Source organism: Peromyscus eremicus, chromosome 20, assembly GCF_949786415.1.
Source record: "Peromyscus eremicus chromosome 20, PerEre_H2_v1, whole genome shotgun sequence".
Lineage (NCBI taxonomy): Eukaryota > Metazoa > Chordata > Mammalia > Rodentia > Cricetidae > Peromyscus > Peromyscus eremicus.
This window is the reverse complement of record NC_081436.1, coordinates 26,280,811-26,308,700: the sequence shown is the minus strand read 5'-3', so window position 1 is coordinate 26,308,700 and position 27,890 is coordinate 26,280,811. Positions and strand designations below refer to the sequence as shown.

At 55.2% G+C, this 27,890-nt stretch overlaps 3 protein-coding genes across 11 annotated transcripts; 1 reads left to right on the top strand and 2 right to left on the bottom strand.

Moving 5' to 3' along the window:
* Positions 1-3,321: 3,321 nt before the first annotated feature.
* Zftraf1 (zinc finger TRAF-type containing 1) lies at positions 3,322-17,995 on the bottom strand. Of its 9 annotated transcripts, XM_059247771.1 has the most exons (5): positions 14,318-14,689; positions 6,502-6,740; positions 5,666-5,877; positions 4,246-4,325; positions 4,018-4,132 (listed from the first exon to the last, which is right to left on the bottom strand). In XM_059247771.1, exons 1-4 carry the CDS (start codon positions 14,672-14,674, stop codon positions 4,279-4,281), a joined length of 855 nt encoding a protein of 284 aa, XP_059103754.1. In that variant the 5' UTR covers positions 14,675-14,689; the 3' UTR covers positions 4,018-4,132; positions 4,246-4,278. The 9 variants fall into 9 exon arrangements, with proteins under 9 accessions (XP_059103758.1, XP_059103750.1, XP_059103754.1 ...); XM_059247775.1 differs by lacking the exons at positions 4,246-4,325; positions 14,318-14,689 and adding an exon at positions 16,939-17,449 and having other exon boundaries at positions 3,322-4,132; XM_059247767.1 differs by lacking the exon at positions 4,246-4,325 and having other exon boundaries at positions 3,322-4,132.
* A 362-nt stretch (positions 17,996-18,357) lies between these two features.
* On the top strand, positions 18,358-26,003 carry Kifc2 (kinesin family member C2). Its single transcript, XM_059247777.1, has 18 exons — positions 18,358-18,534; positions 18,783-18,864; positions 19,009-19,154; positions 19,250-19,388; positions 19,500-19,645; positions 19,728-19,793; positions 19,882-20,010; positions 20,643-20,720; positions 20,831-20,945; positions 21,023-21,132; positions 21,709-21,817; positions 21,924-22,087; positions 23,752-23,856; positions 23,944-24,065; positions 24,154-24,277; positions 24,422-24,551; positions 24,635-24,891; positions 24,964-26,003. The coding sequence occupies exons 1-18, from the start codon at positions 18,436-18,438 to the stop codon at positions 25,216-25,218; spliced, it is 2,376 nt and encodes a 791-aa protein (XP_059103760.1). The 5' UTR covers positions 18,358-18,435; the 3' UTR covers positions 25,219-26,003.
* Foxh1 (forkhead box H1) lies at positions 25,594-27,713 on the bottom strand. The gene is given in 4 exon segments (XM_059247776.1): positions 25,594-26,953; positions 27,054-27,158; positions 27,451-27,675; positions 27,678-27,713. Coding segments are annotated over 4 exon segments (1,200 nt in total). The 3' UTR covers positions 25,594-26,119.
* Positions 27,714-27,890: the final 177 nt, after the last annotated feature.

Below are 27,890 nucleotides of genomic sequence, written 5' to 3'. Positions count from 1 at the left end.
CTCCAAAGTACTGGAATTAAAGGCATGAGCCATCACCACCACCATTAGGCCTTGAGTCAGGGTCTTATGGAGCCCAGGCTGGCCTCACACTTAACATGTGGCTGAGGATGACCTTGAGTTCCTGATCTTTCTGGTTTCACTTCCCAAGTGCTGGGATTACAGGCTTGTGTCCACCACACTTGTAGGCAGACAAGTTTGTTTTCTATTGTAATCAAAACAGTGGGATCACACCTTTAATACCAGCATTTGGGAGAGGCAGGTGGATGGATATCTCAGTTCAAGGTCCTCCTGGTCTACATAGTGAGTTCTAGGACAACCAGGACTCTTGAGAGAGAGACTCTGTCTCAAAAAACAAAAACAAAAATAATTAAACCGACCAACCAACCAAACCCCCAAAACCATCGGAACACCCAGCTAGAGGACAGGTAGTAACCTCTGCTGAGAAGAGTGATATGGAAGGCAGACAGACCTAAGAAGGGCCTCCTGATCCAGCTGATTCTGTTCGCCTCCTGCTGTTGTAGGCTGGGACTGGGCAGGTTTGGGTCTTGCTACCTGAAGGCTGCAAGCGTGTGGTAAAATCTTTCTTGTGGAGTTGTGCAGGGTGAAAAGGAAACCCAGACACAGACCGACCTCGTATGAATGGCAGCTGTTAGACTAGGTCCCGATGGGTCTCAGGATGTCAGAGTAGCTAGAGGCCTGCATCTGCCTCTGAAATCAAGTCCACTATCTAGAAGGCAGGCTGGTGAGGTGTGTGAGAGGCACTGTGAGAGAAGAAGGGTGGAATGGGAGGAAGGTATAGAATCAAGAGGCTTGAGACATGGAGCAGGTCCCCAGGGCTGATGGAGAGACCATAAATTCTTTCCCTCTAGTCTCAGGGTTCATAAAATAGGAACCTGATGAGATCCGGCTGCTCCGCTGCACTCTGTATTGTGTGGTGTGAAAGTGTGTTCTTAGACTGCCTTGCCCTGGAAGACTGGATTTTACAAGCATTAAAAATTATTATTATTATTTATTTGGGGGCCACACATGCAATGGTATGTGTGTTAAGTCAGAGACAACTTTGTGGAGTCAGGTTTCCTTTTGAGGCAATCCAACTTCTCTATCCAAGTGCTTCACAGGACTGTCAGCCTGGGATGGGGCACAGGCTCATCAGCAAGGGAGTCTAGCAGAGCAGAGGAAGCCCCACTCTGAGGCTGTCTTCTGGTAAGGAAACACAGACAAGACATGGTTTGGAATATTTTTTTAACTACAGGTACATACAGAAAATACTCAAAATTCAAACCACAAAACTGACATGTAAGTCATTTCCAACAACCATAAAAACACTTCTTGCTCTGCTCTTTTAGAAAATTATTTTTATTGTTTTGTAAATGTCTCACTTTGGGCCAACTGAGGGATGTGGTGCTCACAGGAAGTGGGGATGAGACAGGTGGAAGGAAGGGGGGAGAGGCCTGGCTTGGCCTATGCAACCCCCTCTGGCAGCCTCCCCAACACCTGCTGAGGCTGAACCCCCTCTCTCCCATCCTCAGAGACAACAGATAAAAAGCCAGGTTAGGACAGCAAGATAACAAGATTCTGGACACAAGCCAGGAGACATGGTGTGCCCCCCCCCAATAAAGGTCCCACAGTGACAATACTAAAAGGTTCGTATGCCAGTCCCTCGCATAGCCAAGAGACAGACTAGTCTTCTCCATGTCTGGTTCCTCTAGCTGGAAGGCTCACATGACACTGTCACTGCTGCATGTAACAGTCATAGTGTAGGGGCCACACTGAGCATGTCACTGAAAGGCCTTAGCAGTTCTCCTGGGTACCGTTAGACACACCACACCCCTGCGTGGGTCTCACCTGGGCCCTGCCCCAACCCTCTTGTGTGCCTGGGGGTATGCCTCTGAGCCCCTACCACCCAGCTGGCTTGTGTCCATGGGGAATAAGCCTCCTATCCTGTTTCTCCCCAGGAGACCTTCAGGCTGCCTTCTGCGAGTGAGTCTCTCACACATCCAGACACAGGTTATTAGGGCAAGCTGGCCCTGCCCTGCCTTTTCACACCATCACCATGGAATCTAGAGGGACTTCCAGAGGGGGCCTCCTCTGTTTTCCAAAGAGCCTCTGTACCTGCCAGGTGAGCACACTTGAGAGGCTGTCCCTAAAGGCACTGCTCCCATGGATGTGCTGGAATCTGACATGGGGTCCTTGGTGGTAGACAGAAGCCAAATACGGGCCTTCTCAACCCTCCCGGCCAGGTCACATTAGCAGAAGAGAACTCCCACAAGCCCCACGCAGTAAGCCAAACAAAGTGCTGAAAACCTTCTAAGCCTGTGAGAAGAGAGGAGGGCCACACTGGCCTATTCCTGACCGTGCTCAGGAAAACAGCTGAGGCCTGTACCCGCGTCACACTTCCTTTTCTCCATTCCTCAGCCCTTTGCCCTCTGAAAGGTCAGGGTGGGTGGAACATTAGCACTTGTGCCCACATGGCCAGGACTACCCTGTCCCTTAGCTTGGAAAGCACAGGGCAGTTCAGGCCCAGGCAGTTTGCATGGGGTGGTAGGAACTACTGTGAGGCATGTGGAGGTCTGGTTAGAGCAGAGGAAACCGGTTCTTTGGTATTAAAGCAACAAAAAGCTATGATAGAAGAGCCTCATCTCCTAAGCAAAGACGACGGAGGCAAGTCCTCCCCTTCTCAGTTATCTCTGAGGAACCCAAGGAAGTGAGGGCCGGGGCCTCACCCTATCAAGCATGGCTGCTTCATATTCTGTGAGGCCCTAATACTTGTCCTGCTTACAACCAACACTCAGAGCATCTGTGAATGGCCCAGCAAGGGGAAGGCCTACCTTGCCTAGGCAATAAACCATGCTGCTCTGCCTTGGTCCTGCGGTGCCCCCACCTCCATTAAACGCAGGTCTCACAGACAGTGGCTACCTCCTTGGCACCCTGAGGACACCTGGCCCTCTATGCTGAGTTAAGCGAATGAACTATATCTCACTAAAATCGTATCACTTAAAAGAGCCTGTAGAGTTTAATTTTTTCCTGGAAGAGACAGAATTTCACCCTGCATTCCGAAAACATTTGCTGAGTCCTACTAGCCAAGTCCTGCTTCCTCTGAGTGGTCAATGGCTGGGGAGCCCAACCCTCTCTGGCTCACTGGCCAGGCTTTAGTCCCAACCTCTGATAAGACTGTGGGGGAGGCAGTGTCTCTTAAGTCTCTCCTGGGGTGCACACATAGGTGCAGTATTGGGGACAGGACAGGTTCAGACCACCAGGCCAAACCAAATCTCCCATGAAGTCCATTCACGGCCACGCCTTCCCCTCCAACAAAACAGAAAGTAGGAAACAAGGCTGCCTTTTTAATTGCAATCAAATATGCTGTCTGAAGTCAGCCAGGGCCCCTGAGCCCGGCCAGGGAACCACCGTGCCACCTCGATGTGAGGATGGGAGCTGGGGTGAGGGTGGTTGGCTCCTTGCCCTCCTCACCACCTGTACCTGAGGAGCCCAGAGTACTGTTTCCACTGTGGTCAGCCCAGCCTCTGGCTGCCTGCAGGAGGTGGGAGGCAAAGGGGAGGAAGGTGAGCCAGAGGCAGGGACCCCATTGCACACGCATGCAGACTTTCTCAGTGTTTGATTTTCTTGGTTCGCCTCCTTTGCTAAAATGATCAGATAGTTGTGTGAAGCTGCTGCCAAGCCAGGGAGGGGTGGGACAGCACTACTGGACTGCAGCCCTCTGCTCCTCAGGTGCCCCGGCCCATCTACTTCTGTATTTGGAACAGGAAGAGCCGCAGGTTAATGTTCTTGGCGGCCAGCAGCTTGTTGCACTCCACCGAGTCGATGATGGGCAGCGGCACGTAGTCCGTCTCGTTGCTCTCGTTGGTGAAGACGAAGTGGTAGATGACGGGGCTGATCCTCACGTCGTCGTAGGGGCCCTTGAGCAGAAGGAAAGAGCACTCCAGGGGCGCCGTGACCTTGCTCTTGAGGAGTAGCTGGAAGGAAAGTGTGCGCTTGCACGACAGGTTGGGGTTGCGCTCCGAGTCATTCACACGAGCCTTCAGGACCCATGTCTGGTTCAGCACTGTGAACCGAGGTGTCTCATAGTACAGGCGTGTGATGAAGTCGTCAGTGCGGTAAGGCCGGAACTGAACCTCTGTGGAGACAGACAGGGCCAGACAGCCAACTGTTAGTGCTGGGGAGGGCCAGGGGGTGGCGCCTTCCCCAACAGGCCAAGGACAGGCTCAGCCAGGGAGGAAGGCAACTTACCCAGATAGCGCGTTCTACTTGTCACAAGGTAAGTCAAACGCAATTATGGCAAATGGAAGTGCACAAGCTTTGGGGAACAACTACAAACAGAATTAACACCAATTAGCTGGAGAGTCCTGAGGCTGTGGGACATTAGGCCATGTGGCCCAGGTGTGGCCAACCCACAGAGCCACCCTCCTTACCCTCAGCCCCCTGTCCCCGAAGGGGCGGGGTAAGCAGACACACAGACAGGATACAGTTCTGAGAACAAGTGCACTTTATTGGTTCTGATACAAAGCTGCCAGAAAAGCCGGCAGGTGGGCATACGGTATCTGGTCCTGCCCAAGGGGAGTGCCAAGTCCTTGAGGTTGCACTGTGGTGTGGGTTCTGCCCCGCTGTCTGTGGGGCCGTCGCTTAGCAGGCCGACCTGCCTTTGCAGTCCTGTGGCTGGCACGTCCTGCTGTGGATGTGTGGGCTCTTAGGCAGCCAGTCCTTCTTTCGTGGACAGGGCTTCCCCCCCAGCCTCTGCTGTAGCCACATGGCCTGGCCCACCCAGACCCCACAGGCCATGAGATCAGCCAAGGCTACCGTTAACCAAGAGCCAGAGTTTTCTGCTGATGCAGGCCCCTGGGCCCTTTGCATCTCAGGCCTGTTTGGGCTAGTCTAGGCAGCATAGCATGACTGACTGTCCAAGACTGCCCTGGGTGCTCTGAGCTGGCCACCTGCTGTAGGCTGAGCAGTAGAGGGAATGAAGTTTCCCTGAGTGGCCCCAGTATCAGCAGGTGCTTCTTGTTCTCTGGCCCAAGTTGTGGCCTGGCTCCTGCTCCCCGATATGTTCAAAGCTGGTAGCAGATGCCTGGGAGCCATGAGATCCAGTGAGCATAGGCCCAGTCCATTCTACTCCTGTGTGGGCAATCCACTCCCAGTTCTACTGTTTGAGCTGAGACCCTCAGCTTGTTCTGGAGCCCTGTCCAAGCTTCTTGACAGCCTCAGGAGGCCCTGTGGCTTTCAGTGAACATCTGCAGACAGGACCTGACTTGATGGAATGTTCTTCTTGTTCTGTGCTCCAAAGGTAAGGCCCCAAGCTCCCAGACTGCCCAAAACCTACCCCATTTTCTAGTTAGACCCAACATCCCAAATCTGTGGAGCCCCATACAGTGAGGGGGAGGTCACCTTGCTGGGGAGGTGGGCAGAGACAGGGGGGACAGGTGGGAAGGACCTCTGGAAGAGCCATGCAGGTGCATCCCTCTTTCTGCTCACTCTCCAATCTATCTTCTTCCCCAAGGCATCTTCCTGTCCATCTGGAGCTTGTCCAGAGCCTGGCCTTCGGCGCAGCCTATGCCCACTGCCCAGAGCCTACTGCCTCCCTGGCTCTTGGCTGTCAGCCCTCTAACCCCAAACAGTAGCTGTGTGGCATGCAGGGGAATGCCGGGTGCCTCACCTGTGTAGCCAATCTTCTCAAAGCTGAGCAGACTGAAGATGCTGTTGTAGAGCTGCATCTCCTTGCGGTGGCTCTGGTCCATCTCATCGAGGATCTCCATCAGTTCATTGCCTGTCTTGGTTGGGTGAGCACATGCAGCTTCATGCACTGTCAGCTCATGGAAAGGGCCATGCCATGGGCAGCCAATACGCTTGTACTTGCATTGTGTCACCCTGGAAGGAGTGGAGGAGAGTGGTCAACTCTGTGGCTGGGGTAAATGGCCATGCCCAGTAGTCTTTCAGAGGCTACTTCTGCCCAACCACAAACCCTTCCCTGTAGGACACAATGAACTGTGAGCCCAGCCCCTTGGAGTACATGTAGGCATGTATGTGAAAGACGCAGGGGAGACTGAAGGAGAGAGAAGCACCATGCTGTTAGCCAACATGCCTCCTGTGCCCTGTACTGCCATCCCTCTGCCTGGAGCTAAGTGGCTGCAACTGTGATACCAGACCCCACACAGCCTCATTCCAGGAAAAAAGCTCTTGGTGTCAGGGCCTTGCCAGGCAAGTGGCTGTTTCTATGTGCTGGGACTGGGTTGCCAAACAAAAGAGGACTCTCCCTCAAACTTTCCAGAGCTCTCAAACTGATCCTGCTGTACTGGACTTTCTAAGGGCCTACCCAACAGCCACAGAGAATCCCAGAGGGCCACCATCATATCCAGAGAGCAACTAGTGGAGACCTTAACTGTCTTTTGCGGAAAGGCATGCTCTCACCACCTGGGCCTATAGGGTTATCACTGGGCTGCATATGTGGTCCCCAGGGCCCAGCCAACAAGGCCACACCTTCACCATGGTTACCTGTCCTGGCATTCCTCTTTCTGGTGCCTCTCTAGGAGGGAGCGAGGGAACTGACGCAGACAGAAGCCACACTCTGAAGGCAGCTCGCTCACAGCTTTCTCCACGGCCAGGTTCCGGCAGCAGAGGCTCTTACTGATCTCACAACGACAGTTGGGACATGTGGCCTGCTCCTCCTTCAGCCGGGCATCTGCTAGTAGGTGGATAAAACAGCCAGCGCACATCAAGTGACCGTTAGTACACTGCGAAGAAGGAAAGGGAGGTGAAGCTCACAGGCCTGTGGGAGGCTTGCACGCACGCACACGTGCTCACCCACACTTGCTGGCTTCAGCCAGACCAGTTGTCCTGAGGGAGTTTAGGTGGAGAGAGTAGAGGAGTACCCACTGGTTCCCAAGTCTTGCTGGTACCTAGCCGACACTGAGAGCTGCTTGGAGGGTCATGCTAGACACCGGGATAGAGCTAGCTCTGGTTTGGGGAAGAGCAGGGCCTTATCAGGTCATGGGGGTCCTGGCTACATCCACAGCAGACCTTGATGGCAACTGACTGATCACATTTGGGCTTGGAACCTGGCTTTTCCACTGTCCCCATCACAGAAGCCCGTTTTTTTGCCTGACCTGGAAAAGGTACCCAGCAAGCAGCTGCTCCTGGGGTCACGGTTGCTGCTGAGGCAGGCATTTTCCCCCTTGGCTTTCAAAAGGCTCTTCATGTGGGGACTAGAAATGGCTGAGGCTGAGCAACCCCGGCCCCTCCATACCAGCCCTTGCTGATAACATAGCTGACAACTAGCAGTTGCTAGCACCCAGGGAAGGCGACTACCTACTGGGGTTGCTCCAGAGCCAACGGCACAAAGCCTATGGCAGGCAGGAGGCTAAGCTGGCTCAGGTTAAAGGTAGGTGGGACCTGGTACTGAGTTAGGCTGATATAAATGGGATCAGCAGGAGACCTGCCAGCTGGAGGTCCTTGCTCACACAGACCAAACTATTAGAACCTGGGTGTCTTACTGAGTCAATATACACTACCATTTGGTGCCACAAAAGATACTGGATAGGCTGAGAACCCTATACCAGGGTGGGCTTGCACTATGAGAGAGCCCTCTCACACCAAGAGGGACTCAGCTTTAAAGGGGAGACCAATAGCCAGGTGTGGTGTTGCACATCTTTAATCCTAGCACTCGGGAGGCAGAGGTAGGCAGATCTCTGTGAGTTCGAGGCCAGCCTTATCTATAGAGGGAGTTCCGGGACAGCCAGGTCTATACAGAGGAACCCTGTCTTGAAAACAAAAACGAGAGAGAGAGAGAGAGAGAGAGAGAGAGAGAGAGAGAGAGAGAGAGAGAGAACGAGAACAATATATCTAAGGCTGCTCTGTACAGTGTAGTGTGCGTTAGGGAAAGAGACATATGAAGCCACTACCTGGCCATGCCAGAACTGCCATGCTTTATAAACCTTAGCTGCCAACTTATTGCTTTAACAGGCTCTCTGAGCCCTCAGTGAATGATGGATTTACATGCTGGAGACTGATGGTGATAGAAGCCGAATGCAGAATCCATGCCTACAGGGATACCACCTGATTATCTACAACCAACCCTAAGTTTGGCTGAAAAATTAAAACATGCACTATGAGGAGAGTAGCCTGGCTGAGCTGGGTCTGGATGAAGAGGACATGGTAGGGGCCAGCCAGAATGTGGGCTACCTGAAGCGGAGATGGACAACCCATCTGCTGTGTCCACCCCTAGAAGTCAATGGGAATGGGCTCAGGACCTGGGTATAGGTATGGTAGGTGCTGACCAAGGGCCCAAGTCACAGTCCTTTAAACACCATCTGCCCGGGGACTTCCTGGGACAATGACTACTGCTCCTTCTGGAAGGCAGAAGGGACTACAACACAAAATTAAATGTTCACCTGTTTTAGAGAGGCGATCTCAGGATGCCCCCACAGAAGCAGGGCATGACCACATAGCAACCTCCAAGAACTCTACCCAGAACTGAGAGTGGTGTAAGCTCAGAACTCAGAACTGAGGAGGCAGAGGCAGAGACAGAGGCAGAGGCAGAGGCAGGACTGTTTGAGGCCAAGACTGGAATACAAAGTGATTTCTGGGCCAGCCGGGGTTACCTGAGACGCTGTCTTAAAAAGAAAAATAAAAAGTTCACCCAATAAGACACTGGCACTAAGATACCCAAGGACCTTGTGGCCCCACCACTCATGTGCACAGCTTTAGTCACTTTCCAGTAAGAAGCTGCCTGAGACTTAGATGAAGCTCTGGCCCAGGTCTACAGTCACTTTTAGGGTTTAGCAGCCTGAGCAGAGGTGCAGCAGTCTTTTTCCTGGCTGTAGCCTGATCCTCTCAAGGTTTCTAATCCAGGCTGCAGATACCTGCTCCGAATCTCAGCCCAGGCAGACTTGGAAAGGAGTCGGAGGCCCTCCTAATGGGCAGCTGAGGCTGCCAATCCTATCACTACTCAGTGTCACTCCTGCTCCCAACCTCGGAAGCCACCTAAGCCTGGGCGGAGTCTGGCCACAGGGCCTATCCTCCTGGGAACTCCAGACTCAAATCAAATTCCACACCACAGGGAAGTGGTGCCTACCCTGTTTTTCTCTGGGTCCCTCTGGGCCTCTGGGAAAGTCTACAAGGTCTGGGAAAAGTGAGGTGTCAAAGCCCTGACAGTTGAGCTCCCAATGGCAGAACAAGCCCCAAGATGTTCTGTGGCACACTGGCCTAGCCAAGGGCCAAGGAACACCTCGTGGAGCCCCTCACCAGCCATTTAAGGGATGGTTTCTAAGTTAGCACTACATAAACAATGCACAAGTCTAGCACCCTTCCATAACTTCCTGAGCAAGACCTAACTTCAAATGTAGGTCCAGGGCAGCCATATTTAGCCTTAGCTGGACACACTGCCTATCCCCTAACTTGTGCCCAGTGCCTATTCAGAATCTTGGCCACAGATGACTCCACAGTGCCAGCTCTATTGCCTAGGCATCTCCAGAAACTGCTCCTGCAATGGCCAGGCCAGGCTGCCATCCCACCATCAACCAGGCAAACTATGGACTTATATCCAAGATAACACTGTAGGCCCTCTCGTGACAGACACTGAGTTGGAGCTCACAGGGTTGAGCTCCGCCCTCAGCCTATAGGTCACCAACAGCATGATCTTGGACTTATTTTCTCTCTGCTGGTCTCAGTTTCTTCCCGGGCACAGGATGAGGTAGGAGAGGCAATGTGTCGCAGCAAAGCTTGACACTCAGATTACAGCGGCCTCGGAACAAATGCTACCCTTGCAGTTATCCATGTCAAAGCCTGTAGAGCTCCATCCCCATGGGGCTGAGGTCCTAGGCTCCTCTAAATTGTCCAGAAAACAGTCATTTGCTCCTATACTTCCAGGCCAGCACCTAGCCCTTTCTTTCATCTACCAATCTATGGGCAGCTCACGTGTACTTAGACAGTGCATACATACCCAGGGCAGGAGTGTTCTATCTGAGCTAGGCTCTCCTTTTGAGTGAAAAGAGGTAGATGGAATAGCTATGCTCATGGAGAAGCCCTAGGGGCCCCTGACCCATAAGCAGGTCTTAGAAATGGGTCCTTCACAACTTATAGTTGGTTACATGTTCCCTGTAGTCAGTTGGCCTCTTTCAAGCCTGGAACATAGTCCCCACAAACATAGGGAGTCCAAAGTATTGTGTATGGTATCTAGACCCATATGAATGCCTACCCTCCCGCTCAGGGTATCACGGACTCCCAGAATCTTGACAGAAGCCACTGGTACCCAAATGCACTAACACCCAAGTGCTGCTTGGCCGCCTGAGCCTCTTTCTTTCTAGCCTTCCATGGTGTCCTGGATACAGGTCAGGCTCCATCAGGCCTAGTGGCACCTTGAGGCTTGACCCAGCTTCTTGAACTTCCAGGGTCAAGCACGGGCCTGAGCAGAACTGGCTCCTTGTCCATGGGCACACAACCAGTACGGTGGAAGCAAGACCAGCACGAGAGCCTTCTGCTCAGGCTGGAGGTGAAGTTCTAGGCCAGCCACATCCAGGGCTCGGGTAGGGCCCAGCAATCTCCCAGAATGCGGCTTTTATTCAGAATCGAACACTGGTTAGATTTAAAAAGGAACTCAAAATAACAACCAACACACACACACACACCCCCCCCAAAACCAAAACAAAAAGCCTGTAGTCCTTCCTTGGATACCTAAGCAGACCTTTTCTCAAGGCTCTTTTCTACCTCAAAGAACTAGTAAGGAGCCCGAAGAGTTGGCTCAGCAGTTAACAGCACCCGCTGTTGCTCACAATCATCCATAACTCCTGTTTCAGAGGATCTGAAGCCTTGTTCTGACCTCTGCAAGCACCAGGCACATACATGATGCACATACATACATGTGGGCAAAACAGTCATGCACATACAAATAAAGAGGAGGAGGAGGAGGGAGAAGAAAGAACCATCATTATTGTCAGTGCCAGGGGATGCCGGACCATGTGTGTGATAGCCCCTGGACACCAAACAATCTCAGAAGGGGTCTTGGGGAGAGATGGAACAAATGTTTTCTGGGCTTTTTCTGAACCGGATAGCCAGTATCCCATGTTCAGAGGCAAAAGCAGAACATAACCATCTTCTGGGGCCTGGGGCAGAGTAGGAAAGGATAGGAATCCTTGCCAAAGGGAGAACAGAAGGCCCCGGATGGGTTTTGTTACAGTCAGGCCCAAGAGGAAGCAAAGAGGCAGGCAGGGATGTGGAGAGGGCAGCACAAGTGAAAACATGTCCGACAGTGGAGTAGTGACAGGGGGCCCCGGTCACAGAGTGTCTGGGCTCTTATCAGATATAGCTGGATTCACTGTGTGCCATAACAGAGGCCCATTTAACTGATCCCTGAACTCAAAAGCTTGGGAAGGGTGGGAAGAACGAGCAGAATCCTTGCCAGATGCAGTGCTAAGAGGCTGAGCCTGGCTGACACTCAAGGAAAGGGTCAAGGCTGGGTCTATCTTACAGAAGTCCATACTGGACTGTACGTGAAGGACTATAGCAGAAAAGCTAGGGGAAGTAGGTCAGGGCTCAGGCTACAGCTGCAACATTGCAGGCTGGGACTCCCCCAGACAAGGCACTACCATGTGTAGTTACTGACTGGTTACATTGCCCTCTGGCCTCACGAAAACATCCACAACAGGGAGCCAGCACAAACTGCCTGTCCATCTGCCCAGTCAGGACTAGCTAGTTCTTGTGTGGGTTCCCTCCGGCCTTCATGCCACCTACCAGCCATAGTGCCTGGCTGACTTGGGAAGGGCCCACCCTAGACTCAGGAAGGTGGCTACACACCTTGCTAGGCCAGTTGCCCAGGATATATCTAGCGCCCACACAGAGAACATCAAAGCATGCACCTGTAGTACCTGCTGCAGCACTTGACACAGGCCCCGGGGATAAGAGCTACTTGGCTGACGGCCTTGGTCAGACAACCTGAGCAAATTTCCTAGTCTGTGATATGTCAGCATGTATGAGTATGGCCCATGGGAATTGGCCCTGCAGGTCCAAAGGCTATCTCAGGACCAGGAGGATGAGCCCACATATACAGCCCGAGTCTGTTCCTGTCCGCTTCCCTGGCAGCACAGGTGGCATTCGGATAATACACTCTCAAGTTACCACATACCCAGCCAACTCCAGCAGCCCATGGAGTTCTCCCCACAGTTCATGCCAGGCATAGCATGGTTACCCACTCCTTTTCACTCCAGCAGAGCATCTGAGTCAGTTCCCAGAATGCACGGCATGGCTGGGGCCACCTGGAGCCATGTGTTCTGCTGAGGTCAGGCAAATCTTGCCAGCGAAAGCTGAAGGTGGAAACAGCCTATCAACATGGGTTAGACAAGAAGGTGAGCAGAAGATAGAAGAGCTGAGCTTAGGCAGAGGTGGTGACCAGCAGTGGATCCTGGCCAGGGATAGTGACATCTGTGCTCAGATCCTGAGAAGACTAGGCAAGAACCCTGAAGAGGCCTGTCTGGTACCTTGGTGGGGACAGCAACAAGACCCTCCAGAGCTACACTGCATATGTAGGAGACTGCCACAGGTGTTTCTGGCAGTATTCTAAGATACTAGGAAACTTCCTCTCGCTGCACTCCCATTTTACATGGTATCTGTGCATAGGCAAAGATAATTTGCTCAAGGGCTCTTCCAAAATCACATATTCTAAAGAATTCTCCCAGTCTTTGCGGGTGACAGGGAAACAGAAGAGAGATGGGAAGGGGCCTAGTGGCAGAGCCTAGAGATCAGTGTCAATGCCCATAGCTCCTCTGGGTCACCAAGTGTGCTCCAGGAATACCCTGGCTGCCTTCAGCCTGGGACAGGACCTGGGAAGGCAGCCCCCCTCCACTCACACCACTCATTACAGTTCCTCAGCTGCCTAACTCCAGCTGCCCAAGCCAGAGCAATTCCTAACACAGTGTAGACTGGTTCGAACCTGCTAGTCTCATTAGTCACTCTGGACAGAAGCAGGACGGCGGCTCTCTGTGTAGACCAGGAGCCAATATCATGGGGCCTATCACCATGCCAGAAACAACCAAGAACCTCCTGAATTCCCTGGGACCCCCTTCTATTGGCCTGTCTTGCTGGACTCTCACTCAATCCTAGGAAGGGAAGAGCTCTTCCACGAAGAAGAACCAAGAAGCCAAGACAAGACAAAAGGTTGTGAGGAGGTTCTGATGGCCTCTAAAGTGAGAGGCAGATACTGGAGCTAGAACCAGCAGCAGCTGTAGGAAACGTACCTCCAGTTGGCCTCAATGTAACACCTAGGAGGGCGAGTGTCCCATCCAGGTCACTGGAAGCCCCCCCCCCCCAACACACACACACCAACCACCCCAGGACAAGGCAAGAACATAGAGATCCGAAGGGTGGGGGAACAGCTACACAAACTAGACCTATGCTGGCTGGCCCTCAGCCAGGTCCTCGGTCCAAAGAAAAACAGGGAAACAGGCCTCACCAGCCACTTTCAGCTACTTTAAGTACAAAGAAAGCTGACAGAGGCCGGGAACTGAGGTGGAAAGAAACCAGGGAAAGGTGGACAGACAATTCCCACTGAACCAGAGGTCTGCTCTCTTCTACCTGGGAGAGGGCATGGTAGGCCCACACAGACAAGTATGCTGAGTACTCCTGGCACACTGGGTCTTCAGATGGGAAGGATTAGGACGAAGTTCCTAGGCCCTGACAACTTTGGAAGCCAGTCTGGCATGTGTGAGAAGGGCCTGAGTAGGAAAACTGGCCAGGTTGGGGCAGGAGAAAGTATCCAAAAAGGATTTGAATGCAGCTGGCTTCATCCAGATTAGGATTGGGAAGGGATGAGAGACCCTTCCTTCTTCCAGTTCTTCAGAAGGAAACTGTGCTTCATAGGGCAGAAAAGGAGGTATACTTAATGTTCAGGCATGGAAGGGCACTCTTGGGGGGTGTGGCTGCCAGAATTGGAGCCCTATCTCCAGTTAAGAAGCGTCTTCATCCAGGGAGTCTAGAAGTGAGGGGCAGTGTTGATGAGCAGTAGGAAAGGTGGGAGGACACCTGTTCACAGATCTCTGCGAGGTCAGCTGAAAGAGATCTGGAATATGTCAAGGAGGGCACCCTGGGGGAACCAGAAGACGTAGACAAGAGATCTAAAGAGGAGACAAGAAATTCAGAAGGAGAAGTAAAGGGTAACGCAGAACACGGAAAATGAGATTCGAAGCAAGAAAAGACAAGGAGCATTGAGACAAGAGCGGGGTTTCGCAGGCCTGGAAGGTGGATGTTTGGATAGGAAAGGGTTCCCGGCCACCGGCTCCCGGCCTCCAGGCGACGCGGCGCCGGGTCGGGCCGGCGGCCCTACCTGGTACACGGAAGCCTTGGGCAGGTCCAGGCACACGGTGCAGCACAGCACCGAGTACAGCCGCTCCTCCAGCTTCCCGCTGCCCGCTGCCACCGCCGCCGCCGCCGCCTCGGCCGCCTCGGCCGCCCGCAGCCGCTTCTTGGGCGGCGCGTCAGGGTCGCCGGCCGCCTCTTGCAGCTGCCGAGCGCCGGCCAGGCCCGCCTCGTCCGGGAGCCCGGGCCCCGCCGCCTCGCCCAGCGCCGCCGCAGCTGGCCCCGCGGCAGCCCCAGGCCCGGCCCCTACCCCGACCCCGGCCGGCACGGCACCCGCGGGCCCCGCAGCCGGGCCACCCCCGCCGGCCTCCTCGGCGCCGGACATCGCGGCCGGCCGGCCCGGCGGGCGGATGCCGGCGCGCTCGCCGGCTGGAAGTTAGGGTCGCCGCGCGCCCCTGCCGGCTTCTCGCTGCCGCGGCGACCCTGCAACCTGCCCACCGCGCCGCTGCCTCAGTGGGCCTGGCCCGCGCGTCGGCCCGCAGCCGCCCCGGCCACCAACCCCGGCGCGGCCGCCATCTTTGTTTTCGCTGCGGACCCCCCCCCCACGCCACCGCCCCCTCGTCCTGCTGGTCACGTGTGCGCCGCGCGAGCCAATGGTCGCGCCGCGAGGGTCTAGACGCTGCGGTGGCCACCGCCAATGGACGAGCGAGAATGCCGGAGGGCCCACCCACTGTGGAAGGTGAACAGAAGTGGGGTCCAGGAGGCTAGAGTTGGGGCGGGGGCGGATAGAGGGCAGCGCGGGGTGCGCCCCTGGAGAGGTACCACCTGCTCTGGGGTCGGGAGAAACACCCAGACTTGGACTCCTGGAGAGTGCAAAGCGCCCCTAAGACTCCCATGTCGGGGTGAGCCCGTACCATTGTCCACAGAAATTCGGGCTTACGTGCGTGCGTGCGCCAGGCTCTGGCCTAGCTGACTAGAGTGCACCACCCACGGACCACCACTCTTGCGCGACAGGATAAACGTCGACCGGGCAGCGAGTACAGGAACAAGGAAGGGCTGGGTACACTCTAACCCACCCCTCGGCCCAGCCCCAGGATTGATTGGAGGCTGAAAAATAGAGTCCATAGAGGAAAGTGAGGGTCTTGAGTTATAAGACGTGGCTTGTACAGACAAGAGGGTGTCAAAAAAAAAAAAGGGATGTGCAGTTCCTGGGAATCACTGAGGTACAGCCCTCTTATGCCCTTTACTAACTCGGCCATCAGCCTGTGAAGGTCACTGCCCCAGAGGGCCACCTGCCAGGTCCACCAAGGATATATGCAAATCTACTTTGTCCCAGGAAACCAAGACCCAAAAACTGTCTTTTCAACATGGAGTTTCTTTCTTCCTTCCTTCCTTCCTTTCTTTTTCCTTTTTTATTTCTTTTTTTAATACAGGATCTCACTAAATGTAGCACTGGCCATTCTGGAATTCAACCTATGCAGGCTAGCCTGGCCCAGAACTCACAGAGATCCGCTTGTCTCTGCCTCCCAACTGGGACTGAAGGCCTGCACCACCAAGCCCAGCACACTGGGGTTCTCTTGGCAAATCTGCCAGAATGCCAAGGTGAATTATGCCTTCTACTAGATAAAGCACATCACCCCCCCCCCCTTCGTTACTCAGGGAAATCAGCTGATGCCCTTGGAGGCCTTAGGAAGCTAGCTCAAGAAGAAGCAGATTCCATACTCCTGTATATTCCTAAGGTTTATTGGAAATCCGGCCTCTGACTCACAACCATGTTCCTCCCAGAATCGGGCCCCAAGGGTGCTGAAGACCTGTTGCATTCTGGTTTAGGCAAGCTTCCACACATGCACGACCAGAGAAGGGACAGCGCACCCACGCTCTGGCCCTGATTAGTGAGTCCACAGCGGGCTCATTTCCAGAGGAAAGAAATCCTATCCCTAACGTAGGCCAGGAGGAGGGAAGCAGTACCTGGAACAGAAGCCCCGCCTTGCTGTGTGAGGCCCACCATCACTCCCACTGTGGACGCTGTGTTTGCAGGGCCCTGCAATAGGCCCAACTGCCCGCAGCCAGGGCCCAGCGACAGACATCCTCCTTGGGCAGCAACATCAGCTTGTCCTGTTCCAGGCGGCTCAGGAGCCCCGCCACGCCCAGTATGGCACCCCCCCACATCCCGTAAGTGTTGGCCGTGAAGACAGCTACAATAAGGATGGTCACGGCCACCACCAGCAGCACTGCCTGCCCGGCCACAGAGCACCCTTCAGGGCCAAGGTGGTCACCAGCCACTGCCAACACCATGCCTCCTCCCAGGAGCAGGTTGGCAGAAGAGCGGTCCCCATTCACCCAGTGAAAGTCGAAGGCCAGAAGAGGCAGACCGATGACCGTGGCAACCCAAGCTCCAGCGAGGCAGTCTTCGTGTGTGTTCAGCCCCGGGGCCAACATAGCCATGGCTGCAAAGGTCTGGAGCAGGAAGCCAGCAGCAGCTCCTCGGCTGGACTGTTGACACAGGGAAGACAGACATGTTAGGGAGCCAGGAGTCACCCTTCTAAAAAGAGTTCGGGGCTGTCAAGGAGACCCTACCTCATCCATGCCTCCTGCCACCCTCTTTCTAGTGCAGGGATCCACATGGTTTGTGAAAGTAAGAATATTCACCTGTACGGAGCTCACCGCCGCATGCAGAGATACGGCTGCCAGCACCAGGTGGGACAGGAGGGTACTCCATTCACTCCTGGGTTTGGAGACCATGGCACCTTGAACAGTCTAGTGAGTCTGAGGAGGCAGGGAAGGGATCTTCGAATCTGGAGAGAAGAAAGCCCAGAGGCCGGCGATTTGGAGTCCTTAGTGCCGCTCTTCAGGAATCTCAAGTTCCAGAGACTTTTGAGTAGACATGAGACTAGATTCAAGCCCCAAACTCTTCGGAGCTCTGAGGTCACTGGACTCACCTACAGGGAAGAAGGACTAATTTATTGGGGAAGGGGACTGGGATTGGAATCTTGGCGCCCAAGCGAGGTCCTCGGGACAGCAGGACGCGCAGTCCCTCGCTGTGGCCTGGGCCTGAGTCCTAGCACTTGGAGAGAAATGGTCTTCCACGCCCCGGTGGGGAAGGAGCGGCAGCGGAGGCCAGCCCGAGCCAGGCAGCGCGCCGTAAGCACCTGGCGACACCGAGCCGAAGGCCCGATCCCGCCCACAACCGTCAGCCCCGCCTCCTAGCCCGCCCTCCCGTGGCGCTGACCACAGCCGCCCGCTTACCTCCACCAACGAGAGGAGCTCCGGCTAGAGCGGCAGGGCGGGGCCTGCGGAAGGCTCTAGAGGGGTGGGGCTGGAAGGGTGGAGGTCACGGCCAGAAGATGTTCGGTACCGGGGTTTGTGTTTTAGATCGGATCTCTCTATGGAGCCCCGACTGTCCTGGCACTTGCTCTGTAGACCAGGCTGGCCTCAAACTCACAGAGATCCGCCTGCCTCTGCCTCCCGAGTGCTGGGATTAGAGGCGTGCGCACCGGCTTCAGTACGGGTTTGCTCGTGCACCGGGATGGTGAAGGGTCCGGGATCCGAGGCGGGGATGTAGGCGGGGTTTCCGAGGAGTAGGCTGGGACTGAGAGAAGAGAGGTGGCGCTTCGAGGGGTCTAGGGCGGAGCTGTGTGGCGGGGGCGGGGCGAGGCTTCCAAGGAGTGTTGCTGGGCTGTGGGAGGGGCGAGGATGTGACCGAAGGGGAGATCTGGGCGGGACTGGGTCGGGCTCCGGGGGAGGGGTGGGGCCTGGGCTGGGCTACCGGGGGAGGAGAGGTTGTACACCTGTGCACCCGAAGGCTGTTAAGCGTGTGCGCGTACCTTGGCTGGGGGGGTGGTCTCCGCGGAGTGCGGGCCAGGATTCCCAAAAGAGGCTAGACAGCCGTTGGAGCTCTTGGCGTCCACTCTTTGCGAAATAGGGACTGGAAAAAAAAAAAAAAAAAAAAGGCTTGACAAGGCAATAAGGACAGGTTTTGCGGTTCCCCGCGGTCGCCCCTCAGCGTGCGCCCTCCGCCCGCGGAAGATCGTCCGTGGGGGCGGCCGCCGCGAGCATGCGCATGGGCACTGCGGCGGGCGGGCGCAGAGTCCTGGTGCGGGGACGCGGGGCGGCGCGAAGCGGTGCTCTCTGCCGCCCCGCGCCCCCATGTACGCCTTTTACTCTCTGCTCATCTACATCTTCTACAGTCTTTTTCGCAGGGATGGCGGGGCTGCGGCGGCCACGGACCCCGGCGACCCCACCCAGGTGAGCGGAGTGGGCCTGCATCCCGGTTGGTTACCACCATCACCCTGAGATCTGGTCGTGGCTGACTTGTGCAGCTTATGTATGTCCTTAGGTGCTGGCTCTGGGGAATAGGGCTTTTCCGAGACCAGTTTTGTCTCTGCAGGTGTTGGGGTCATAGACCTCAGCCCAAACCCCTTGGCCCGTTTCAGAAGGGAAAGAGCTCCCCATGCTGCCAGCACCCTCACTGGCGCCCCATACTCTCTTCTCAGAGAAGCGGTGGCAAACCTAGGGGTCGTCGTCGCCCTGATCAGTTCACATCAGAGCTGTGGACCGAGCTGAACAGCCTAGCGGGTAGGTGCATGCCAAGGAGCTCCTGGGCAAGGGTCTTGAGGGAGCCCTGCAGTTGGAGTACTGTGACCTCACTGGGAGGGAGAAAGGCCTAGCCTCCAACTGGTGATACGGAATGCCTCTTCCTTCCACTACTTGGCCTCGAAGGCTGCTCAGAATCTGAGGATGGTCAGAAAGGAGCCGAGGGTGGAGCACCTGAGGTGTCTCTGGAAGAGGCACTCATGCGCCTTGCTGAGTTCCTCTCCGTCCAGTTGGGGGCAGAAGAGAGCTGCGGGACTCCTGACCCGAGCAAGGTGAGCACACCACCAAGAGCAAGTTACTCCTTTCCTCCGCCTCTGTGCTTCCCACACCCCCAACTCCTCTGCTCTGGTTCTCATTTCCTTCACAGCCTGGTGAGGTCCCCCCACTGTTGACAGTAACAAGTCAGCTCTTGGCCCTTCTGGCGTGGACACGGAGCCCTAGGGGGAGGCAGGCCCTGCTCCAGGGGACACTGCCAGCCTGCCCAGTGCAGCCCTCCACTCCAGATGGTTTGTAAAGGGCACCACTGTTTGGGGGTGGGGGAGCAGGGTCTATCAGACTCGTCTCTGCTCTCTAGGCCAGACATTTCCTTACTTGTAACTGGGCTCACCTCTCTTTAGGGTCTCTGTCCCAAGAAGAAAGCGCCTCTCAACCCACCCCCATCCTGGATGAGGTACCAGGGGATGAGACCCAGGAACATCAGCCTCCCCAGCTGGAGGAGGAACAGAGGGCTTGGCAGAGGCTGGAACAGCTTATTCTTGGACAGGTAAGAGAATCAGGAGCCGCAGGGACTGGACGGGTGCGAGACCCAAAAAAGGAATCCCCTCCTGTCCCTGACTCCTCCGCAGCTGGAAGAGCTGAGACAGCAACTGGAGCAGCAGGAAGAAGAGCTGAGTAGACTGCGCCTGGGAGTGGTGAGGCTATTGGGGGGCAGGGGCCCAGGGAGCAGGCTGAAAATCAAGGGGATTTCAGGTGAACCCTGATGGCATCCCTCTCTGTCAGGGGGTGACAGATTCAGAGAAAAGAGTTCAGCATCTCACACTGGAGAATGAAGCCTTGAAGCAGAGCTTGAGCCTGACTCGGGACCTCCTGCTGCACTGGGGCCCTGGCCCCCTCACCAGAGCTCCACAGGTACTCTATTTGGCTGTTGTGGTGTCCGCAGTCCAGGCTCCTGGTAATAGTACTTAAACCTCCCCGGGACTCCGTGGTTGCTTTAGTAGGGGGCCATCTCTAACTAGGGAGAAACTCTGGGTGATTCTTTGTAGGGTAGCCCCATCAGTGAGGCTGATGCTCATAGAAGACCCCCCCATACCCCACCACAATTCTTTTTTTTTTTTTTTTTTTTTTAAAAGATTTATTTATTACATATACAGCATATATGACTGAAGGCCAGAAGAGGGCACCAGATCTCATTACAGATGGTTGTGAGCCACCATGTGGTTGCTGGGAATTGAACTCAGGACCTTTGGAAGAGCAGTCAGTGCTCTTAACCTCTGAGCCATCTCTCCAGCCCCTCCCCACCACAATTCTTGATCTCTTTGAGTAACCTTAGGAGAACAGAGAGACTGGACAAGGAGCCCGGCATGGAGTCGGGTGCCAGGGGTTTTGTCACTTGCTACTCTTGATTTGACCTTCCGTCTGTGAAATAGCAATATATATATATATAAATATATATATATTTATATATATATATATATTATAAGGTACCCTTTCCTGAGTTCCCATTTGGCTCGATGGCCCATCTGGCTCCCACTCTCCTATAGGAGGAGGCAGGGGCTCTGTTGGAGCTGCAGGGCCAGCTTCAAGAGGCCCAAGACACCACAGAAGCCCTCCGAGTCCAGGTAGGCTAGGGGACCTAGGGATTAGGAGGGCTGGGATGCTGGGAGGTGAAGTCTGGGGCAGGGCCTGGTGCCTGTTTCCTCAGTGACTGAAGTGGGGTTGGGAGGGACAGCTGGGGGTGCAGGAGATGCAGCTGCAGGGCCTTCGAGGGGCCCTCCAGCAGCTCCAGCAGGAGACAGAACAGAACTGCAGACAGGAGCTGCAGCAAGTTCATGGACAGCTGGCAGGTAAGGGCTAGGAGAAAATGGTTTCTGGGAAAGCTCTGGAATCTGTTCTTTTCCTCTCAATGGCCTTCCTCCTCTAGGACTTCGGGCACGAATGGCCAGCCTTCGTCAGGGCTGTGGGGACCTCCGAGGACTGGTCAGCACCTTTACTCAGAGTTGTCAGGGCTCGCTGAGTGAGGCCCAGGGCCAGGTCAGGACCGCTCCTCTCCTAGTACCTTCTCTGTGAGCAGCCTGCTTGCTGTTCTTCCTAGGGGAGGGAACCTCTGTTATTGTTTCTCCCTTTCCGTCCCTCACGAGCTGCCCGTACCAGCGGATCAGTTGTAGGCAGTTGGGTCAGAATGATTTCTGAGTGGCCCAAAATGTCCTCATTTCTTTCTTTTTTTGGGGGGGCAGTGGTTTTGAGACAGGGTTTCTCTTGTAGTCCTGGCTGTCCTGGCACTCACTCTGTAGACCAGGCTGGTCTTGAACTCAGAGACCTGCCTGCCTCTGCCTTCTGAGTGCTGAGATTAACTGTGTGCCACCACCACCTGGCTGAGTCCTCATTTCTGTGCTGTGAAAACTGACAATTGCTGAGAAGCCCAGAAGGACAGCCGATAGAATGAATATTTTTGCCTGTGATTCCTAGATTCTGTCTCAGACTCACTGAATGATGCCCTCAGGGGTCCGTACCCACTGAAAGTTGTGTGCCACCACAGCCGGGCCTGGTGCTTTCGGCACCTCGATTCACTTGGAGTTGCCTGAGCACTTGTCTTTGTCTTCCTCACAGGTATCTTGGGCCCTTGGGGCTCTGTCAGCTGGAGGGACTAGGACTCAGCTCCCAGAGGGGCAGCAGGGACCTCCAGCTGGATGCTCAGGGCGGCTTTTGGAACTCAAGGGTAAGATCGGCTTTGGGAGTGGAGCAGCGGAGACTACAGGGTGGAAGAGGAGGAGCATTCTATGTTTCAGGGCTGAGACAATCTGCTGATGTGGTCCCCAATGCAGGCAATATCCGTGTGCTCTGTCGACTGAGACCAGCTGAAGGGATACCTTCCAGCCTGGTGAGCGTAGAGCCTGGACAAGGGGGAACCATCACCACCTGCCACCGAGGACGCCAGCACCGCTTTCACCTGGACTGGGTCTTTCCTCCAGATGCCAGCCAGGAGGAGGTGACAGCCACCTTTGCATCTGTCCTGACCCTTCCTTAAGAGTCCCCTGGGTCCAGGAGAGGCCCATTCCCTCTTCCATGACTATCTGAGTACCTAGAAGGTGGGAGGGAGGCTGGGCTGCATCAGGGAAGGGAGCCACTGAAAGCCCTTGGAGGCAGGATTGGCTGCCCAGCTGGGTGCTAAGGAAAATGAACCTGTCCAAGGTGAGTTAGTTTGTGTGGAACTGGCTGCAGAGCATGGACGGGTACCACAGTGGTAAAGACAGGGCTGTGATCCTAGGGGTGACGGCTTGGAGCCTTTTCCACCCGGGCTTCACTGACACACCCTTCTTCTTATGATCCAGGCTCCGCCCATCAGTGAAGGCAGAACCTCTGCTTGCTTTGTGACCCTAAGGCAGGTCAGGTGGGAGCGTAGCTGATAAGTGAGCAGGGCAGCTGCCGACCCCAGTGCTGCCCTACTGCCTGCTCCAATGAACCCCATTCTTCCCTCTTTTCTGGCCAGACACCCATGGGAAAGCAGTCTAACCCAGCTTATTTCACACACAGTCTCCATTTGCACATTAACTGTGCCGCTGGAGTCTCTGTGACTGAGGTGGAGGCTCAGAGCGGAAAAGGGATTAGGTAAGGGACAGAGCCGGCAAAGAAGCCCCAGGCTACCTGCTGGTCTCAGAAACGGTATAATGTGTGGCTAGCAGGGATAGATCCACCACTGACTGACTTCCCATCTATCTCTGTCTGTCCTGTACACTGTCCTGGCCTCATCTCCCACCCCAGTCTGCAGCCACACACAGCTCCCTACACTTTTCTGCTGTACTCTGGGCAGCCTGGACCGGGTCCTCAATCTAACAAACTGGACCAAAGGTATCTCTCAGGAAGTTCCTCACCAGTATTCCTCATCTTTATACCACCCAGTCCTGAACTTTTCATCCTCACTCTGGTAATCCTAGACTTTGTTTATCTGATCATCCATCAAGACATCAATCAGAAATGACAGCCACTCAATCTCTAGGGACCTTCTGATATGAAAGTTGGCCATGTAGATACTCAAAAGGCTATTAATTGTGTCCACAGCAGTTCTGGTCAACATTATCAATGTTTCAGCCCCATGTCTCACTCAGCTATTTCTCAGAGTCTGAGTTCCTGTAGTCTTCCCTGGTGACTAAGCCCCATACTCACAGAGGCCCTCTTGGATTTTTTTTTGTCTTTTTTGTTTTTTAGATAGGGTCTCACTGTGTATCTCTGGCTGGTCTGGAACTAGCTATGAGACAGGGTGGCCTCGAGCTCAGAGATCTGCCTGTCTCTGCTTCTTGAAGGTTAAAGGTGTGAGCCCCCACTCCCTGCTTCGGTTTATTCTTTTCTTGTCCCATACCGCTCAGGTTCTCCAGCACACATTTCTATTAGTTGCCCTAGAGGAATGACCCGGAAAAACATAGAAAGGATGATTGGTATCTGGTTTAACCTGGAAGTCCAGCCCTGGCATCTAAGCTCTTCATTTTCTCCCAGACTGCTGTCTTTTGTTAATGTCCCCACCCCACCAGTTCTTAGAGCCACTCTCCAGGGGAATTACACTTTGCCTACATTTCGTTGATTGCACTTACCTCCAGGTCTTGACTAGGGAACAGGGAAGAGCTGAGGACACTTTTCCCACCTGTTTTTTGTCCCCAGGTCTTCAGGCAGCTAGAACCAGCTGTGCTGTCTTGCCTCCAGGGCTACAGCGTCTGCATCTTCACTTATGGTCAGACTGGGACTGGGAAAACCTACAGCATGGAGGTGGGTTGGAGTTCACACTTGGGGGTGGGAGGTAGGGCGCCTCAGGGGTTTGTATGAGAGTCCAATGTGGCACTGCACTGTCCTCAGGGCCCACCTGAGGACCCTGGCATAGCTCCTAGGGCACTGCAGTTGCTGTTCCGGGAGATGGGGACTGGAGGGCACCACCATGTGACCCTCAGCATGGTGGAGATCTACAACGAGGCAGTCAGGTCAGGGATGCGTGGGCGGCTCTCTCCCTGCCCCAGGGTTCTGCAGCCACCTGTAGACCCATAGATCAAGCCCACCCTTTCTCACCAGGGACCTCCTAGCTACAGGGCCTCCAGAGCGCCTGGTTGTGAGGCAGGGGCCTGCAGGGCAAGGGGGAATTCAAGTGGCTGGCCTCACACACTGGGATGTGCCTAACCTGGAAACCCTGCACCAGGTAAGGCTGCCCTCTTCAGGGCCCATGTCGGCTCCCACCTGGGGGCAGGGACTATGTGTGTATTATATATATATATATATATATATCTGGTATATATGTATATATATCAGGCATATATATACACACACACACACATATATCCAGATGCTGAGTCTGGGGAGGAGCAACCGAGCTACAGCAGCCACGGTCATGAACCAGCACAGCTCACGCTCCCACGCCCTAGTTACGCTGACTTTGCGTGCAGCATCTCCTCCTCGTGCCCAGGGTATCACAGGTATCACTGATGGTGCTTAAGTCCTGCTGGGTTTCCAGGTCACTAGAGGGCTCCCTCCACATGGGCTTCATTTGCACCTGCAGGCACCCTGCACCTGGTGGACCTGGCAGGATCCGAGCGTGTGTGGAAAGCGGGGGTGGCCAGCGCGCTACAGAGAGACCCGAACGGCGCCCGGCGCCTGCGGGAGGCCCAGGCCATCAACCGCTCTTTGCTGGCGCTAGGAGGGGTGATGGCGGCGCTCCGAGCTCGGCGGCCGCACGTACCTTTCCGAGACTCACAGCTTACACGCCTGCTGCAGCCCGCGCTTGGCGCGGGCACCACTGCAGTGCTGCTGCTGCAGGTGGGTCCCTGGGCCGGTGCAAGCCTGAAGCACTGTGCACCGGAACCATGCATGAGTGCCCCTCTCTTGCAGATCTCCACGAGGACCGAAGATCTTGGCGAGACCATCTGCTCGCTCAAGTTCGCCGAGCGAGTGGGCCAAGTGGAACTGGGGCCAGCCCGGCGCCGGAGGGCCCCGCGCTCGGGAACCCCTTCTTCTCTCAGTACCGACACCCCACTCACTGGGACTTCCTGCACCCCTACACCATCTCCTGGCACCCCTCCAAGTCCCGGCCCCAACAGCTGTTCTGGCTTGATTCTTGAGCCTCCAGGGGACCTGCCTCCGTAGATCTGGGTCAGAGCCCCTAGGACTGGGCTTGAGCGCATACCTCTGCTGGCAGAGGGGCAGTGAAGTTCCTATACCACGTCTCCCAGGTCAACCTTTTTTTTTTTTTTTCTTTTCTTTTTACACTCAGGCCCTAGCTGCCCCCAGAGCCCCACAATTTCCCCCTTGCCCTTCTGGATCTGGCCAGGGAATGTTGTGCTAGGAGAAATGATTGCCCCCACCCTTCCACCCCCAAGAGGGCCACAGGCCCTCTGCTCTCACCTTATCACCATTTGCCCTTATCACAGCACACAGCAGGGGGTCCAGAGCTGCAGGAACCAGACCCCAGACCAAGTGGTTTCCCAAGTCACCACCCTGCCCCCAATATCAGACTTGGAATTAAAGTGTTGTAAATTCCTTTACTGTTAACCTCTCCCCTACTTCCATCCCCCACAAATCATGTAGGGTCCAGTCTTTCATTTCCTAACCCTTCCCCCCAAAAGGTGCTACCTCCTACCCAGGCAGCTGAGGTTGGGGGGGGGGGGCAAGACTTCAGATTGGACCCGCTTTGGCTCTCCCTCCCCCAGCCTGGAGCCAGGAAGGCGTGGTGACAGAGGGATGGATAGATGGATGGCATGAAGGCCTGAGAAGGTGAGATCAAGAAAAGAAGCACTACTCTAGCCTGAGCGCTTTCTCCAGACCCCGTCCCTGTGTGTGGGAGAGTCGAAGGCATGATCGGCCAGACCTGTCATATCTAGGAGAGGCAACCTTTCTGGAGTAACCCAATTAAAGCTGTGGGTTTTCAGCAAGGCTGTGCCTGGTGTTTTAAAGCTGTTGTTTGTGGACATGCTCCTGGCTCTGGTTCTCCCATCAAAATGGTATCCAGGGGTGGAAGGGAAAAGCAGCCCCTGCCTGCCTTGAACTATTACAGGCTGTACCAGGAGAGCAGCCAGCCTGGGGCAGGAGCAGCCAGGTCCCGAGGGTGGCTGACCCACACATCATAGATGCTCTTGTTGGGTGGTACTCCCTGGAAGAGGGAATCTAGATCACAGAGCAGGTCCTGGGACTCTTGGGATTTAGTGGCTACACTCCAGTAGGCTGGACTGGTTGAAGATGGGCACTGGGAACAAGAGGTGGGAGGTAGTGTGGCCAAGGGCATTACTACATTGGGAGTGTAGACGGGCAAGTAAGAAGTGGGTAGCTGTCCCCACAAGGGAGCTCTGCACCCCCTGTTGGACATTCCCATGGGATCTGGGGAACCCTGAAGTAAGTGGACAGGCCAGGTGCCTTGATCTGGGGAAAGGGGAGAGGGCCTGATGACTTCCCCTTGAGAAGATTCACCCTCTATTCTTGTGGGCCCAGGAAGGGAGCAGAGGGGCCAGAGAGGCTTCTCAGAGGAGTTAGGGGGTACAGTGCACATCCCTTCTCCCCCCTTGGACCAGGTGCCTGCCTGAGCTGGGCTGCTCTGTCCAGCTAGTGCAGGCTGCTGGGGCCATGTTGATCTTTTCCCAGGGTCCCCTAACAGGGACTTGATGCTGAAACCTTCCCTGGATGGTGGTGGGGGATTGAGTGGCTGATAAGGCTGGCCATGGAGGATGTAGGGGCTCAGGTCCTTGACGAAAGTTCTGTGTTTGCCCCGGGTCTGCCATCGCCGGCACAGAGCAGTGTTCTGAAGACGCAGCGCCTCTGCTGGGATCAGGCTCACATCCACGGCCCAGAAGTTGCCCTTGGCCTGGGGCTTTGCAGGGTCCCTGGGCACCTAGAGAGTGATTGGTTTGGGTGTGGCTGTCCCACCCAGAGGTTCAGAGTTTCCTCCCTCGCCCATACCGTCCCCAGAGTTTGACCATAGACCACCCTACCTTACGGAAGCACGGGTTGGAGGAAAGGTTGTGGCGGATGGAGTCCTTCCAGCCTTCGTAGTCGTCCCTGAAGAAGGGGAACACTGCCTGGACCTGACGGATGATCTGAAACCAGGCAGCGTTTGCCACAGTGAGACAGGGATAAGAGCAGTGCCCTCTCCCTCCCCTACAGCTGGCCCCAGGGCACCCCTTTGCAGAGAGACAGACCTCTGTGCCTGAGGGCAGAGTGGGTAGGGGTTGTGGAAGAAGGGTCTTGAAAAGAGTCCCTGAGCTCTCAGGACTGGTCTCACAGGCAAGGAGGAGTGGACTAGGTAGAGGCCGAGCGAGCCTGGGCCTACAGTGAGTGGGGAGCGGGTCTGGGCTAGGTATGACCCGCAATCATGAGGGACCCTCTCACCTGGGCCAGCTTCAGCCTGCGGAAGGGTGAGGCCTGAATTACCAAGGCGATCATGGCCAAGTAGGTGTAGGGGGGCTTGTCATGCCGCAGGTATCTCTTCTTCCTCCTCTTGGGGGGAGACTCTGCCATTGGAGGTCTCGGCTGAGACTTGATGCAAGGCTCCATGCAAGGGAGGGAGCCCTGGGCCGGAATCTGGCCTAACGGGGGGCTCAGGGCAGACGGACCAGACGGTGTGTGGAGGTTGGGTCCCAGCCTGAAGCCATGCTGGGACAGGCAGGCCAGTCCCTCCTTTCTTTATCATTCTGATGGAAGGGGGAGGGGTGAGAGGAAGAGCCGTGGGGGAGGGGAACATGGGAGGACTGCCACAATTAGCAGGTTTCAGTTAATCTTGGAGGGAAGGGCAGAAAAGATTCCAGTAGGGACTTTTGGTGACCTCCTGA